Source organism: Mandrillus leucophaeus, unplaced genomic scaffold, assembly GCF_000951045.1.
Source record: "Mandrillus leucophaeus isolate KB7577 unplaced genomic scaffold, Mleu.le_1.0 Scaffold140, whole genome shotgun sequence".
NCBI classification, from domain to species: domain Eukaryota; kingdom Metazoa; phylum Chordata; class Mammalia; order Primates; family Cercopithecidae; genus Mandrillus; species Mandrillus leucophaeus.
Genome location: NW_012101366.1, coordinates 5,271,731 through 5,289,359, shown reverse-complemented (window position 1 = coordinate 5,289,359; position 17,629 = coordinate 5,271,731). Strand labels below are relative to the sequence as shown.

General features: G+C 37.8%; 1 protein-coding gene across 1 annotated transcript in view; it reads left to right on the top strand.

Annotated features, from left to right (window-relative positions):
* The window catches only part of RAPGEF5 (Rap guanine nucleotide exchange factor (GEF) 5), a 247,962-nt gene that overhangs the window by 38,580 nt on the left and 191,753 nt on the right, over nucleotides 1-17,629 (top strand). Inside the window, exons 3-5 of the mRNA XM_011973915.1 lie at nucleotides 789-895; nucleotides 6,157-6,278; nucleotides 7,733-7,901. Coding sequence (XP_011829305.1) covers nucleotides 6,227-6,278; nucleotides 7,733-7,901 — 221 coding nt within the window. The 5' untranslated portion in view covers nucleotides 789-895; nucleotides 6,157-6,226. The remainder of the gene's footprint in view (nucleotides 1-788; nucleotides 896-6,156; nucleotides 6,279-7,732; nucleotides 7,902-17,629) is intronic.

Here is a 17,629-nt window from a genome sequence, read left to right as displayed (position 1 = left end):
AATATAAATTTTCATAAACCTTAGGAAGGCAGCTTATTTTCACTTAGCCCCCTTTGCTTGTGAAACAGCATTATGCTTTGGAGGAAGGTGCTAGTTATAGAGTAGGAGGTAGTATTATAAAGTGGGACCTAGCCCCCTCTAGATCTAAGAACTACCCTTCTCCATCCTCTAAGAACCAGAGACTCATATGGGAGAATTAGAAGATTAAAAAAAGTAAGTTAAATGAAATTTTTATCTGCTAGATGAAATTGTGAAGTAGATGAAACCAGATGCTTGGAATTGGCTGTGAACTCTGCAGTTGAATGAAGCTTAAGAGTAAAGCAGCCTGCTGTCAAATTGTGTCGTGGTTCGAGATGTTCGCTAGATAGGGAAGAAAATTGTTTTTCCATCTTCCAAGACCTGTGTGTGTTTGCATTATCAATATGCAGACTTAATACATAATATAAATTCTTCAATTTGCTGTATTGATATAAATATTGTATTTAAAAAATAGTGGATGATTTACACTGAAAACTTTGTATAAAAGAAAATTATTTATAGCTGTAGTTAAATAAAGCAGGTTAGCATTTGGAGAATAGTGATAGCTTAGTAGTGTAAGTGGACCGGTAGCTAAAATAAAGTAAGATAGTTATAGGTTTATAGCTATATTGGCTAAAATATGTCTCAACCTTATGGACTTGGTTATCATCATATATATACATATACATAGAAAGAGAGTATGCTATTGGTAGCTCACAAATTGTCACATTATTCTATATTTACAGTGACTGTTTGTCTTTTCCATTTAGATTTATGGAGAGAATTCTTCTTGTGCAGGAAGAGCGCTGAGGAATATTATTATCGTTCAAGCAGCTGACCTGATAAAGGACAGAGTGAACCTCAAGGGGTTTTACAGGTAACACAGTTTTCTAACACCTTGTCAGAAATTCTCTTTGAGGGAAAAAAACCCACCCTGTGTTAAAAATTGTAACCTTGATCAAAGAGAGGTGGACAATATCAGTAGTAGGAGGGTTTGTTTGTTCTATTGAGGAAACTGGTGGTGACTCTTCATTAAACTTAGTCATGCATTTGTTTACAGTTTGACTCCTGTTCTGAAGTTAGGGTATGGAATTTCCAGCCCCAAGTGTGGATGGGCTCCTGAGACAGTCTCTGCTCTGCTTCCTCTGAGACGTGATATTTTGCAGCGGGTGAGGGGGTGGTGCTACATTAGGGACTTTAATAAATATAGATCCCCTCTTTAGGGACCTTATTGAGGCCCTGAAAGGATGCCTTGGGCAGAGACCTGCTCTAACTCTCCAGGTGAGAGTGGGCCTCCTCCTTGAGTGTGTAAGGAGCAGGGAGAGACAGGTTGGTATAGGGATGGCAGGTGTCTACCTTGACAGAGGTATGAGAGTAAACAGTTGGGTAAATGGCCAGTTTTAAAGTACAGCTGGACCAAGGGCATGGTCACTTAGAAAATTTGGTGTGTATGTTTTCATTTTATGGAACAAGTTAAAGAAAAAAACCAAAAGCAAATTATTAGCTTTTTGTTTTGCCAGATAAAGATATTAAACCACACCAAATGATACCAAAACTATGACAGAAAACAAAAAGAAAAACCACTACCACTTGTTATCACCATTCTATTTCAAAGAAATGGCATGTAATACCCATCAAAAGTAGGAAGAGTACTCAGAATTCATGACACCCGAAAAGTAGAAAGTTCTCAGAATAAAGGATGTTCCTTTATGTTAAATAAACTTAGCTTTATGATAAACTTATTGTAATATTTCTGTTTTTTCTGTTTGCTGGAGATGGAAAATATTTTATCATGGCTTCGGATTTTGGGATAGTAATCCCCAGACTATCAGAGTAAGACCACCGACTCCCTTTGTACTGAGGCATAATTTTTGTATAGTAAAATATGCAAATCTTAAATGTACAGCTTGAACTTCTGTTTATTACACACCTGTGTAATCATTATCCATTTAGCCACTATCCAGATATAGTAGATTTTCATACCTCAGAAAGTTCCTTCATGCCTCTTTTCAGTCAGTAACCATTCCCTGCAACCATTTTTTAACATCACAAACTTGGCAGAATCTATATTCTTCTGAGCCATTAATTGAGCAAATCCAAAGTGTGATGAGAAACCCCAGTGAATTAACACTTTAAGCACATTTAACCAATCACATTAGCATTTACATAGGTTTTGGAAAATATGCCATAGGCTAGACATGCCTATTCTGTTTACAAATAATGCTTTTGTGTGTATGGAGTCATGGAGCTCTTTAAAAAGCTCCAAGATCTACCGTTTTCCTCCCATTAGGGATTCATAGGCCTAGGTCTGAGAACCATGAGGTTAGAGCCCAGACCAAGTAGACAGGACAGGGAGTTAAAGGGCTGTGGTGGTTGGACTACTTCACATAGAAACTCACTTTAAAAAATAGATGATGGCATCACCTTTAGAAACATCTGACTTCTCCTTTTTTAAAAGACTAAATTTATATTTGTAAATCTTTGAGTATAGTCATGAGCAAGCTCACAGGATTCATTTTATTTACATGAGGCCATGTGTAACACTGATCATTATTCTCATTTTTTTCCTCTTTATTGGATCTCCATGGATAGAGATTGAAAAAGGACTGGGAGATGAACATTAATCAGGTTCATGGAAGAAAGCCATCTATCCAAATTAGAACAGATTTAGGATTTAATGGGAATAGAATGGGGAGAGCATGTGTTTTCCTGTGATCCGGCCAGGACCACTATTCTTTTCTAATCTAAGGACTGATTAATATTCTGGGTTTAAACATGAAATGCTCACGTGATTACCTAGGGATGAATCATTTTCATTTGTCTGGTAGTAAATTGAGGTAAAATATTCCCCATATACTGCATGAGAACTCACTTTCAAAACTTTGAAATGCTTTCTATTCACTTTGTACTGTAGGAAGAATCACACTGGTTTTTGAGACATCATTTGTTTTGCACAAATGCATCACTAAATACCATCACCTGATTTATTTTAAAAATTAGTGTCTGCATTACTATGAATTAATTGCTAAAAGTCTAAGTAGAGACAGGAGGATGCTAAGATAAATCAAATTTTCCACTCTGGAGATTGGGTAAATTCATGTTTTGTTAAGCAGTCACATGGGCTTTGAGCTGATCACTTCCATATCACAATGTTTCTACCTAGTATTGAAACTGGAGTTAGATCTGCATGTACTTGGAGCAGTTTCTGGATTGAGTGCGAGACTGAAAATATACTGTGGGTAGGAACTGCTGTCTGTGTTTAGATTGCTCTGTTCCAACCGTCTCTGTTTTCTTCCTCACTGCTCTCCCCTAAGTCCTGTGGATTTAGGTATTTTAACCAGATTGTAGCAGGCATGGGGACAAGGCGTTAAATGCAGAGACAATGCCACCTCATTTTGTGTGCTTTGGTGATATAAATGATAGTGTATAATTTACTCCTAATGTTTGCCCCGGGGTGGGTGGATCCTTATAAGTGATTTAAAACATAACTTGATAAAGCCAGTGGGGGGAATAGAAAGGGATCACGTGCAACAGAAACAGTAGCTTGCTCTGAGAGTTGGGCTCAGTTTTTAATTAATATTGTCCTGACAGTGCTGTGTTCTGCCATATTGAGTCAGAGCCCTGCCTCCCCAAAACAGAGTGAGCCCTTCCCATTGAGAAGGGAGATCTGGGGGATTGGGGCTTTGAGGTCACCAGCACCACCTGAGAGCCTGTTAGGAATGTGGAATCTGGCCGGGCATGGTGGCTCATGCCTATGATCCCAGCACTTTGGGAGGCCAAGGCGGGTGGATCACCTGAGGTCAGGAGTTCGAGACCAACCTGGCCAACATGATGCAACCCCAGCTCTACTAAAAATATAAAAATTAGCTGGGCGTGGTGGCAGATGCCTATAATCCTAGCTACTTGGGGGGTGAGGCAGGAGAATCACTTGAACCCGGGAGGCAGAGTTTGCAGTGAGCCGAGATCGCACTATTGCATTCCAGTCTGGGCAACTTGTGTGAAACTCAGTCTCAAAAAAAAAAAAAAAAAAAGGAATGCGGAATCTGAGGTCCCACCCAGTCTTACCGCGTCAGAATCTATACTTTAAGAACATCACCCAGGTGACTCCTAAGCAGTGTTTTGAGAGCCCTGTTCTAAGAAGCTTCTTCCTTATCACCTGGGAACAAACAAGCAGCTGTATCCATCTAGCCCCCTTTGCAGTTTGACAGTTTAGTTTGTTTAGTGAATGTTTTATTGTGTGCTTTCATAGTCCAGGTGATGTCAGACACTCAGAGCAGGCTAAGGAGCTGCATTGTTTTGAGAATATGAATTAAGATGATACAGTATTAAATCCATGAGATAAAAGTGCTTTCAAAGCCCTGAGATGCTGGCTAATTGGCAGAGGTGTTGAGGAATTAATTAGTTAATTAACACTTTGAACCTTTAACATGAAAGGTATCCTGTAGAATTAGAAGTTAATCTTGACTGTTTGATCTAATTGCCTGTTTTGTTGCCATCTGTTTTCTCATTTTCTCTAAAAAAAATCCATATATGTGACTGTTAATCTTTATGCTGTCTTACGCTAACATGCAACTGAACATGTCTAGAATTGGCTTAATTGCCTTAGAGTATCTTTCAAATGTGACACTTCACCAAATATATTCTAGCTTTTGATGAAAAGCTAGGATTTTTGATCAAATATCTCAGCAGAAAAGTTTACTACTTTATTTTTCTTCACCCCAGAAAATGTAGCATCCGTGGCAGTTCATATTGTTGGTTATGGTGTGATTCTAGGGTATTTGTAACTATGCCAATCATAAGAAAACAAAATAGGTAGTATTTTTCTACTTTAGAAATACAAATAAATGTTGGCATCTCTTGGTCCTTCAGTACTGCATATAAAGATAGTCATCATATGATACATTATTTAAAAAAAAACATTTTGGCCAGGCACTTGGCTCATACCTATAATCTCAGTAGTTTGGGTAGCCGAGGCAGGTGGATCACTTGAGCTCACGAGTTGGAGACCAGTGTAGGCAACATGGCGAAACTCAGTCTCTACAAAGAACAAAATTAGCCAGTAGTGAGCACCTGTACTCCCAGCTGCTCAGGAGGCTTAGGTGGGAGGATCTCTCAAGTCTAGGAGGCAGAGTTTGCGGTAAGTTGAGGTTGCACCACAGCACTCCACCCTGGGTGACAGAGCGTGACCCTGACGCAAAAAAAAAATTTTTTCATGATCTTTTCTCATAAGGGAGAGTGAAATTTGATAAAATTTCTGCAAATGACAAAACATTTCAGAAGTTTTTCTTTTTGTTTTCCCCCTGAGGCTCATCTGTATTTGAAAAGTAGGCATGATGATACTGCCTGTAATACCCAGGTTATGACATTTTTTTGAATATAGTTGTGTGTTTTAAGACAGATTACAAAGGTAATTTCTCATGCATGGTTAGTGGAATCCAACACATCTGGGTTTATGGTTATGTGACCTGGGCTGCTTAACTAGTTACATGGATTATATTAAAAAGATTAACAATCAAATTTATTGTTCTTAGAGTAAACTTTAGGGTTCAGTCTTTGTTTGAAGAGTAGCAAACAAAACTCTATACTACTGACTATGGTCCCAGTTTTGTCTAACCTTGAAATTATTTTGTTCTCAAAAGGACTAGATAAAAATCTATAAATAGTTGAACCAAAGTTTATCACCACCAACTTGAGGCATGTAGCTTACCAAGGTAAAAGCATTATCTTTATATAAAAGGCTGCTAAATGTATTCCTTCTTTTTTCAAACAAGTATATTTTGAGAACTTACTGTGTATTGTGGACTGTTTGTTGGGAATTAATAGTGAGTTATATAAAGTCCCTGCTCTCCTGAAAATTTTTCTCTAGTGGGAGAAGCAGATATTGTTCATTTGTAAAGATATATACTTATTAAATGTTAAGTGATTTGATGAAAAATTAGAAGACAATTTGACTCTTGTTTCCCTAAGGAAGCGATATTTGAACTTTAATCTGAAAGATGAATAAGAGGTAATGCCATTTATTCTTGGGTTGCTTGTTTAAAAAAAGCAAGCACATGAAAGGAAAGGTATTATATATCAATTTTTTTGGCAAACGAATGTCAGCAATATCTTACTGTGAATGGCTTTGCTTTTGTTCAGGAGGAGCTGCGTTGGGTCAGAACTGGTAGACTGGCTTCTAGAACACTGTCCTTTTGTCCAGTGCAGATCTATGGCCATAGGAGTCTGGCAACTCCTACTGGACATGGGAATTATGTTATCAGGTTAGTATTATGTCTTGAAGGCACGGCATCATTATTTTATTAAGCTATCAGACAAAAATACACTTGATTTTCTAGAGGATGTTACAATCTGGATGGAAATTATTTTTGAAGATAAATATTTGTATTCTCTCTTATTTTCTAAGTGACAGGTCATCTTTTGATTCACTTATGTCTCTTAGACTTCTTGTAAAAATTATTAGATACTTGCTGATTCATAGACTAATAATACCTGTAGGAGTCCTTCCTCTACCTCCTTTCTTCTGAACTCAAAAATGCTGCTTACAAACTTTTTTCAAAATCAGTGACATCTTTAGTGTGTGATTTATCTTGTACTTAGGATAATCATCAGAAACTGATTTTATGAGTGGGATGTTATGCCATTTTAATTCACTAAGTAATCATGAACACTTAGAGATATGACCTATGAAAATTAGCTGTTTAGACTGAACAGAAAATAAATGTTAACTGGGAACTAAAATAGATGATGGATATCTCTTTTCTTAGTTGAGCCGAGAGAATTGAAGGATTAGAAACTGAGCAATCTGGATTCTTTATTTAGCCTAGTCTCTCAGCTGCTAGATGGTCACCGAAAAGCCCTTTTTTCCTATAGGTAATAAATATCAAGGGCATACCCCTAGTCCTGTTGTGAAAGAATGGTACAGATATGGATGTGGGTGTAATCTTAGTCAATAGTACCTAGCACCTAATACTCTTATTTATAAAATTAGTTAACTACCTTTGAGGAATGGAGGTATTATTAGCATATTGATAGTTTCAGGGTTTTGGTTAGCAAAACATTTTGTACTAGTGCTTTTTGGAAAAATCTCTAGCTCGTGATTCCTTTAAAGCACTATTTCCCCACCTTGGTAGTATTGACATTTGGGTTAGATAATTCTTTGTTGTGAAGGGCTGTCCTGTACATTGTAGGGTTTGTGTTTTTTTTTGAACAGCATCCCTTTCTTCCACCCTCCAATACCAGTAGCACCTTGCCCCCCAAATGTAACAACCAAAAATGTCTAGACATCACCAAATATCCCCTGGGGGAGGCACAGTCACCCTTAGTTGAGAACCATTGATCTAAAACTTGCCATTGTGTTGTATTTCTGTATTACTAAATTAATTCAATATACTAATTTGCTTTGGGACACTAAAAAAGATTTCTCCCTATCCTCTTTGAATTGTTATTGATTTTATCTGCACCTGTCTCTGAAGTAGAAAAAATATAAAATACATGTGAATATGCTGGCCAGAACTTCTAGTAGTAAAAATAGACTAGCCAGTAAGTCCTTTCTACTTCAATGGGATTATAAACATGAATGAGCTTAGAATGTGTAATTATAGTCTTAACCCTGATTTCTCCCAATTATTAGGGCTTTCAGTTTATCATTTGGATTATTGCTGTCTGAGGAATATCCTTTAAAAAACTGACCTGTACATTTTTTTGTTTCAAACAGTGGACCAGCATCTATACTTTCAAGATACTTATGTTTTCTACCAGTTTTCCTCTGATGAATGTAGCTACTTGTACTGTGAATTTGAAAGAGAAGAAGAATGGCAAAATGGTGTCAAACTTTTACTGCAACTTGTGCCTCTCATTCCTGCTAGAGCTGGCATCTGTGAGCTGTAAGTAGATGCTGTCTTGTGCCATTGTATTCTTACACTTAGACAACATTTACCATGTCCAGGGACTATATTCTGCTCTTTAAGATCACTGTCTCATTTAGGAGGGAGTTACTGTCCCCATTTTTCAGATGCACATTTAGAAAGATAAAATAAATTGTGGAAAATTAAATCCAGCTAATAAATGACTGGTATTCAAATCCCAGAAGCCCATGCCTCACCATCTGTACCATGTGGTTTCTAAATTATCATCATTATAGGAGTAGGTGATCTAAATTAGGAAAAAACATATGATTGGGCTGAAGTTGGAATAAAATAATAACTCCCATCCTATTTGCTATCCAAGTCGTGACTTTCCTAAGAGCTCAACAGAATGTTTCTGAAAATAATCTAGAAGCAACATTTGGCAAATTAAAACACGTGAATCATTATCGCATGAAGATACTGAGTCACTATATGATTAAAATGAATTAAAATTAATTAGGGAAGGCTTGGGAACAGGACTTGAGTCATGATGTGGTGATTCTGACATACCTTTGTTTATCCACGGTGATAGCTTATTTTAGAATTATGAGTTATGGATTAAAATATCAGTTAAAAACTTTTACTTATGCAGAACACTTCAGTTTCCAGAATGCTTTCCCATATTGTTGACTCTTTCAATTCCGTGATATTAGCAGGCCAAGTGGTGTGGTCTTTATGTCATAGATAAGAAAGTAGGTTCAGAGAGAAATACCTGTATAACCATAACAAGGGCAACTCTTATTAGTTAAAGAAAAATGACAATTGACTGTTGAGAAGGAGGCAGAGCAAGGTGAGGGAATTGAAGTCTCCCCCAATTGTCCCCCAGGCAAGGACACTAATTTAATAACTGCCTACACAGAAAAAAACACTTTCGCAAGAACCAAAAATCAGGTGAGCACTCATAATACCTAGTTTTAGTTCCATATTGCTGAAAGGAGCACTGAAGAGATAGAAAAAACAGTCCTGAGTCACTGATACCACCTTGCCCCCACCATTTACACCAGCATGTACAATAGTCACAGATAAAATTAAATACCTAGGAACTAACCAAAGAAGTGAAAGATCTCTGTAATGAGAATTGTAAACACTGATGAAAGAAATTCAAGAGGACACCAAAAAAGGAAAAAATATTTCATGTTCATGGATTAGAATAATCAATATTGTTAAAATATCCATACTACCAAAGCAATCTACAGATTCAGTGCAATCCCAACCAAACTACCAATGGCATTCTTCCCAGAAATAGAAAAAACAATCCTAAAATTTATATGAAACCACAAAAGATCCGGAATAGCCAAGGCTACCCTAAGCAAAAACAACAAAACTGGAGGAATCACATTACCTGACTTCAGATTATGCTACAGAGCTATAGTAACCAAAACAGTGTGGTAATTGCATGAAAACAGGCACACAGATCAATGGAACAGGATGGAGAACCCAGAAACAAACCCACACACCTACAGTGAACTCATTTTCAACAAGGTACCAAGACATACACTGGGGAAGACACAGTCTCTTTAATAAATGGTGCTGGGAAAGCTGGCTATCCATATGCAGAAGAATGAAACTAGACCCCTGTCTCTCACCATATATAAAAATCTAATCAAAATGGTTTAAAGACTTTTAGAGCTCAAACTATGAAACTACAAGATTGGGGAAAATTTTCAGGAAATTGATCTGGGTAAAAATTTCTTGAGCAATACTCCACAAGCACAGGCAACTAACGCAAACATGGACAAATAGGATCACATTAAGTTGAAAATCTTCCTGCACAGCAAGGATACAATGAACAAAGTGAAGAGACAACCCACAGAATGGGAGAAAATATTTGCAAGCTACCTATCTGGCAAGTGATTAATGACCAGAATATATAAGGAACTCAAACAACTCTATAGGAAAAAATCTAACGATTCAATTTTAAAATGGGCAAAAGATCTGAATAGACATTTATCAAAAAAAGACATACAAATGACAAACAGGTTTATGAAAAGGTGTTCAATACCACTGATCATCAGAGAAATGCAAATCAAAACTACAGTGAGATATCATTTCACCCCAGTTAAAATGGCTTATATTCAAAAGACAATGGCTTATGTTCAAAAGACTGCAATTATAAATGCTGGGGAGGATGTAGAGAAAAGGGAACCCTTGTACACTGTTGGTGGGGATGTAAATTAGTACAACCATTATGGAGAACAGTTTGAAGTTTCTCAAAAAAGTAAAAATTGAGCTACCATAGTATCCAGCAGTCCCACTGCTGGGTGTATACCCAAAAGAAGGGTTATATATAAAAAAGATACCTGCACTCCTATGGTTATTGTATCACTGTCCACAATAGCTGAGATTTGGAAGCAACTTCAACATCTATCAACAGATGAATGACTAAAGAAAATGTGGTACATATACACAATGGAGTACTATTCAGCCTTGAAAAAGAATGAGATATAGTCATTTGCAACAACATGGATGGAATTGGAGGGCATTATGTTGAATGGCATAAGCCAGGCACAGAAAGACAAACTTTGCATGTTCTTATTTGTGGGGTCTAAAAATGAAAGCAATTGAACTCATGAACACAGTAGAAGGATGGTTACCAGAGGCTAGGAAGGGTAATTGTGGGTTAGTGGGGAGGCGTGGATGGTTAATGGTTACCAAAAATGTTGGAAAGAATGAATAAGGCCCACTCTTTGATAGCACAACAGGGTGACTATACTCAATAATAACCTAATTGTACATTTTAAAATAGCTTAAAGAGTGCAATTAGATTCTTTGTAACTCAAAGGATAAATGCTTGAGAGGATAGGTATCCCATTCTCCTTGATGTGCTTATTTCACACTGCATGCCTGTATCAAAACATCTCATGTACCCCATAAATATATATACCTACTATGTACCCAGAAAAATAAAAAAAGAGAAAAAATAAAATATGTTAAATGACAATACTGAATAGTTAATATGGACTGTTTTTAGGAGAATAAATAAGTTTCAGAATATTAATGAGACTGTGCTAATAGAAAGGTTGATTGTAGAGAATGTATTTTATGTCAGGCACTGTGCTAAATGCTTTATATTCATTATTTTACTTTCAGGAGAATGTTATAAGACAGGTACTATTATTATCTCTATTAAATAAGAGAGGAAATTAGGTCAGAGATCGGGTAACCCGTCCAAGGTCACACAAGGATTAAGTGGAGTTTTAGTGTTTGAATCTGTGTGTATCTGGCTTTAATGACTGTGCTTTTAACACCTGATATTATGTGTCCTTCCCCAGAAGTTAAGGGGATCATTCTAGGACCCCTTCCTATAAAATTATAAACAGAAACTATAAAAGTGTTAAGCTCTAGTGAAATGATTACGGATTTCCCATCACCACTGTCTATAAAGGGCCTTGCAATAGGAAAGCAGAATTCAGATATCATTCAATTGGTCTGACTCTAGGAAATGTCCTTTATTGTGATATGCTCTTAATATAGGTCAAAAGAGTCCTGAGAAAAGTCAAGGAGCAGTTCAATGAACTTTAACAAGCTTCCTAAAAAGGAGTGACATAGTTTTAAACCGGAGGTGGCTGTGGCTGGCTGTGACTGTTTGGGACTGATGTTCTCCAGCAGCTCCTCTCAGCCTTTCCTGTCCTGCACACAAGATGGAGGTGTGCATAATCCCATGGGCATGCCCAGATTCACCGGGGCATAGGACTGTGGAAATAAACTTGCAAGCTGTCCTCGTGGTTTAACTCCACCTCCTTCTCCCCCATTCGGAAAACAAATTGGAATGCCAGTGAAATGACCTTGTTATAGAGAAACCCTGGGTCTACTCTAATTTCTAAAAATGAAAAATTTTTAAATTTTCTTCCTAATAGTAACTCCAGATTACTTGCAGTCTTTTGTCATACTGATCACTGTAAACACAAATCTTAGGGTCTGGAGTTGAGAATTGCTATATAGCATGCCATGTTTATCAGCAAGTTTTTTCTGTTGGTGTCAATTTGTGCATTTGGGAGTAGTAACTGACTTATACAGAAACATTGTCATTGGGGAACCTACGGACCTGTCTGTTCTAAAGTACTAAATACATAAAGATAAAATTATTGAACCATTGCAGGTCTCTTCTAGAGAGAGACAGTATATACCTTTTTTTTTTTTTTTTTTCAATACTACAATCATAAGCCAACTTTTATGTTATGGTAGAATGTTTTTGGCCTAATTTTGGAGAGCTAAGCTTTGGCTTATCTAGACTTGGAATAAACTATGATCAGAGAAAAGATGTCCATGGACATTGTCCTCATTCAGTTGCATTGTCACAGTACTTTCTGTGGTTGCACATGCATGATCCTATCCCATTCTTTTCACCTGTAGCCCACACCTCTTTACTTCCTCATGCCAGTGTGATACTCTTGCTCTTTCCTCTGCTCTTCTTGCCTTTTCCCAGTCAAATTCTACCCAACCCTCAAGGGGAAGCCCAAGTCCTGCCTTGACCACAAAACTTCCATGATGTCTCCAGTCCATGTTATTACTGCTTTCGGTAACTTACTGCTCTTGCATTTTATATTAAAAAAAAAAAAATCCATGCTTTCATGTCATTCTTAGTTCTATGATGCTTTATTTCTATCCATTTTATTCAAGTGCCCTCTTGATTCTTACATTGTCCATTCATTTGTGAGAACCCAATTTTGTGTTCCTTTTAATAACCTTTTTGACATTTAAAGGCTACTGATACCTACCTGTGTTAGCCTATCTACATTAGTCCCCTCTAATTTGCTATCTTCTAAATGTCTTCAAAATAATGCAAGGAAACCATTTAATGTCTCTAAGTAAACACAATTTTGTTCCATATAAATGCATTTCTAAAAATAGTAAAGGGGATTTTTCTCATTTAAGAAAGAATCTTTAAAGCAGGAGGGGAAATGAAGCTGTTGCAAGGTTTTTAAGCTACTTTGAAGAAACAGAATTTTATACAAAATAGCTTTTATACCCAAACCGAATAGATAATTAGAAAAAAGTGACTGAATCGGTTGTCAAGGGTACTATCTCTGGGGGAAAAAAGAACAGTTATGGTATCTCCTTCCAACAGAGAGCCAAATCAAGTTATCCAGAATGTACTGTTTCTAGCTCTTTTATTTTAAGCAGAGAGTCAGGGAAGAATTGGTGAGGAATGATGAAATAACAGTGTAGGAAAAGGCAGCCTAATAATTCCCTTGGGACTGGTAAGATGCTTGTAACACTACCTTGTTTGGGCTTTTAGGCTGTGAGGGAGCTTGACTATTTCAATTCAGCTGTGGTTATAGCATCTCCCAGCTTGCCAGGGGTGGGAGTGGGTAGGGCTTTGAATAGTCAGTCTGTGAAGCTTGAATGCATAAAACTGTATCCTACCACTTACACAATAGTTAACATTTATGCTGTGATTAAGACAGAAGACTGCTAAAATTTAACTCATATTATGCTCAAATATGGAAAGAAAATGTAGCTTCTTTGTTTTTCTCTAAGTGATCTGATGTTTGTCTACATGAACCGCTATCCTGCAGAATGGCCAATAAAAAAAAAAGGAGTGGGGGGAAGAAGCACCCTTTAGTAAAGTTATTCTAATATAGGAATTTAAAAAGTCTCTCTAGTTAATGTTTTAGTGTCTTTTAGTAAAAGAGCCCAGTCTCTATATTTCTCTCTGTTTTTCAAGGTAGCCTCTGGGTATATGGTGAGTGGTCTGGGCGCCTTAACCTTGGCAGAGAAGGACAGGGGAGGCTCTCCTGTCAGAGTAGGCATTTTTTCGTCCTCACTAGTCTTGTGAGTGGATGGGCAGCCAGCTCCTTTGTGTCCCTGAGATATAACTGTTCTTGGCATTCTGTTGGCGTCTGCTGTTGGAGCATGGGGCTGGTGTAAGTTGGGTGTCAGCTTGATTAATGCCTGGTGGTGCCGCCTGGCTGATTGGCCTTCCTAGATGTCTGTTGGCATTGCTGATGCTCCTAAGGTCTGGCTGTGGCTCCCATATGCACCCTGTTAAGCCTCATGGCTTCTGCTGAAACAACCCCCTGTCTGTCCTGACTGGCTAATATTACTGTGATAAAAAGATTTTACCAAACATGCTGCCTGTCGCCACTTGGCTGACACTTCTGAAAAGTTCACAAATTTAGCTTCATACATATTGGTATCCACAAGGGATTTACAAGATCGTGGAATTTGCTTCTCTTAATGTTTAGGTGAGGAAGAGGAAGAGGGAGCAGAGGGTCTGGGAAAAGACAACCACTTGTCACCTGCACTGCGTGGAGTGACTTACTCACCAGGCATCTACTGATCTTAAGCTTCCGTGTTTGGCCCTGTGAGGGATATGACGATATGTAAATAATGTAAGACCTTCAGCGACTAACAGGGGTTGAGCTCAGTTCATATAGATAACAAGCTGGGAAGTTGGGTGCCACAAGTGATACCTAGGAGCTTATCACGAAGATTCTGAAGCTGTGGGAAAAAAACCAAAATTATTTCCTGAGAAATGAAAATATTTCGTACAGTTAATTTCTAAATTTATAAAAAAAATCTGTAATTACTGTGTGGAATATTCAGCTCTTCCCAACTTTTGAAAATTAGTTTTTGTTATAGATTATTCCTGTCTTTTGTGTTTTCTGCATTTTCATTATCTTATTACATTTAAGAATAGAACTGACATGCATATCTTCAGCCTATCTACTCTTAATTTTTTCCCTGAAAACCTTGACTTTTTGGCCTCTTGTTTATGAGACGTTAACTATGGCAAGATAACGAATTCCATTGAAGAGTCTTATGAAGAATAATCTACTGATGGAGCTACAGGTTCAGGCCAAGATGGAGCAAGTCTACTAGAGCCTATCTCTTGTATTGATTACAGCTGAAACCTCTAAATAAAATACAGACAATAACTACCCGAGGCCTCTCGAAATTAAATAAAAGCAGGCACATTATGGAACGAAGTGAAACTTTGGAGAAGTGACCTACACTGGTGTGAGTTTTCCCTTTTCGTTTCTTTTATTTCACAGCTTTGCCTCAAAGGCAGGCCCCAGCTGTAGAATGGGAGATCAGTGGTGGCACAGTTGTCAAAATCTATAGTAGAAACCTCATATTTCTGGCAAGAAGAATCAGGAAAATGGGCCCCTATAGTTTTGAAGAGTGTGATGGGATGGGGTGGGTGGAGAAATCCTTGTCTTGATTCTCCTTTTTTCTTACAGGTTTGTCCCAGGTTCAGAGCTCTGTGGTGATGGCAGTGCAGGCAGATAATAGACAAGGAGAAACTCTGTTTGGTTTTGGTCAGAGCTGGGCAGAGGAGCCACAGCTAGTCTGAGAGTATAGGGGAGTCCAGGAGAGGAGAAACCTAGGGAAGCGATTCATTAATTTTGTGTATGAACTATACAAATGTGAGTTTCCTGAGATGGACATCTGTGGGATAGACCCAAGGTACCATGGAAAAGGCATTGAAAACTGAACTGCAGCTGGAATCATTAAGGCTGTAGAGCATTATGTTCAAAATGGCCCGAATATAATACAGAATTACTTGACACAAAATAATCAGAAAAATATGACCATTTGTCAAAGGAAAAACAATTAATGTCAACCCTGAGATGACTCAGATATTGGAATTATTAAAGACTTGATAACAGCTATTTTAACTATGCCCCATTAAGTAAACAAATTTCAAATGAATAGAGAGATAGAAGTTCTTAGTCAAGAAATAGAAAATAAAAAAAAAATGTAGTTTTAGAACTGAAAAATATACCTGAAGTTAAAAATTTGTTGAATTGGTTCAATAGCAAAATAGAGGTGACCTGAAGATAGATCATTATAAATTATCCAGTGTGCAGGACAAGAAAAAAAAAATTGAAAAAGATGAATAGTCTCAGGGATTTGGTGGACAGTATAGTAAAGTCTAACACATGTTGGCATCCCAGGAGAGGACAAAGAGATTGGTGCAGGAAAAAAACTTTTTTTTTTTTTTTTTTTTTTGAGACGGAGTCTGGCTCTGTCGCCCAGGCTGGAGTGCAGTGGCCGGATCTCAGCTCACTGCAAGCTCCGCCTCCCAGGTTCACGCCATTCTCCTGCCTCAGCCTCCCGAGCAGCTGGGACTACAGGCGCCCGCCACCTCGCCCGGCTAGTTTTTTGTATTTTTTTAGTAGAGACGGGGTTTCACCGTGTTAGCCAGGATGGTCTCGATCTCCTGACCTCGTGATCCGCCCGCCTCGGCCTCCCAAAGTGCTGGGATTACAGGCTTGAGCCACCGCGCATGGCCCAGAAAAAAACTTTTGAAGAAATAATGGCCAAAAGCTTCCCAAATTCAGTGAGAGACAAATCTGTAGATTCAAGAGGTCCAGTGAACCCCAAACAGGAGCACTCAGAGAAACACACTGCTAGATACTTAAAAACAACTAAGAAACAAATAATGAAAATATCTTGGAAGTAGCTAGAGTAATATGACACGTTACCTACAGGAGGAATAATGATTCAAATAATTAGAGGTTTTATGTTAGAAACCATGGAGGCCAGAAGATAGTGGAAGAAAGTCTTCAAAGTGTGTGTGTAGGGGGGTGGGGAGTGGGGAGAAAACTGTCAATCCTCTACAGTGAAAATAGTTTTTAAAAATGGAGGTGAAATAGACATTTTCAGATGAAGGAAAACTAACAGAATTTGTTACTAGCTTACCTTTTCTAAAAGAAATCTAAAGGAAAATTTTCAGATTGAATAGAAACAGTATCAGAGGGAAAGTTGGAAATTCAGGAATAAAGGAAAAGCTACATAAGTGGTAGATTAACTACCTATGGTCCTTCAAGAAGAATCTGAATAGAATTATGTATACTAAAGTAATTGAATTTGTAGTTGATACACTTCAAACAAGGAAACAATGGGCTTACTTAAGTTTACTGACAGATTTAACTAAACATTTAAAAAATAAGTTATGTCATTTCTCCCATCCAAGTACAAACCAGGCCCAATCCTGCTTAGCCTCTGAGATGGGACAAGATCGGGCACCGTCAGGGTTGTATGGCCATAGACAAATTATGTCATTTCTATACAGTCTCTCAGAAAATTGAAGAGGAGTGACTGTTTCACATTCATTTTATGAGACCAGCACTGTCATGACAGATTTCAGAGAAAGAAAACAACAAGGCCAGATGCAGTGGCTCATGCCTGTAATCCCTGCACTTTGGGAGGCCAAGGCGGGCGGATCACGTGAGGTCAGAAGTTTGAGACCAGCCTGACTAACATGGAGAAACCCCATCTCTACTAAAATACAAAAAAATTAGCTGGGCATGGTGGCGTGTGCCTGTAATTCCAGCTACTCGGGAGGCTGAGGCAGGAGAATTGCTTGAACTGGGGTGGCAGAGGTTGCGGTTAGCCAAGATTGCACCATTGTACTCCAGCCTGGGCAACAAGAGTGAAACTCCGTCTCAAAAAAAAAAAAAAAAACAGAACAGTGTGACTTATTAGTATAGACACAATCTTCCTCATGTATAAAAATTATAAATACATTATGAAAAAGGGAAGTTTACCCCAGGAATGCAAGGAAGGCTCAACACTCAGAAATCATTTGATGTAATTCACCATATTCACCGACTAAAAATAGACAAATTATATGATAAATTTCATAGATGCAGAGAAAGAATTTGAGAAAATTTAAACCTTCATGATAAAAATTCTCAGAGAAATAGAAATGTAGGAGAACTTCCTCAATCTGATAAGACTTTATACAAAACCCA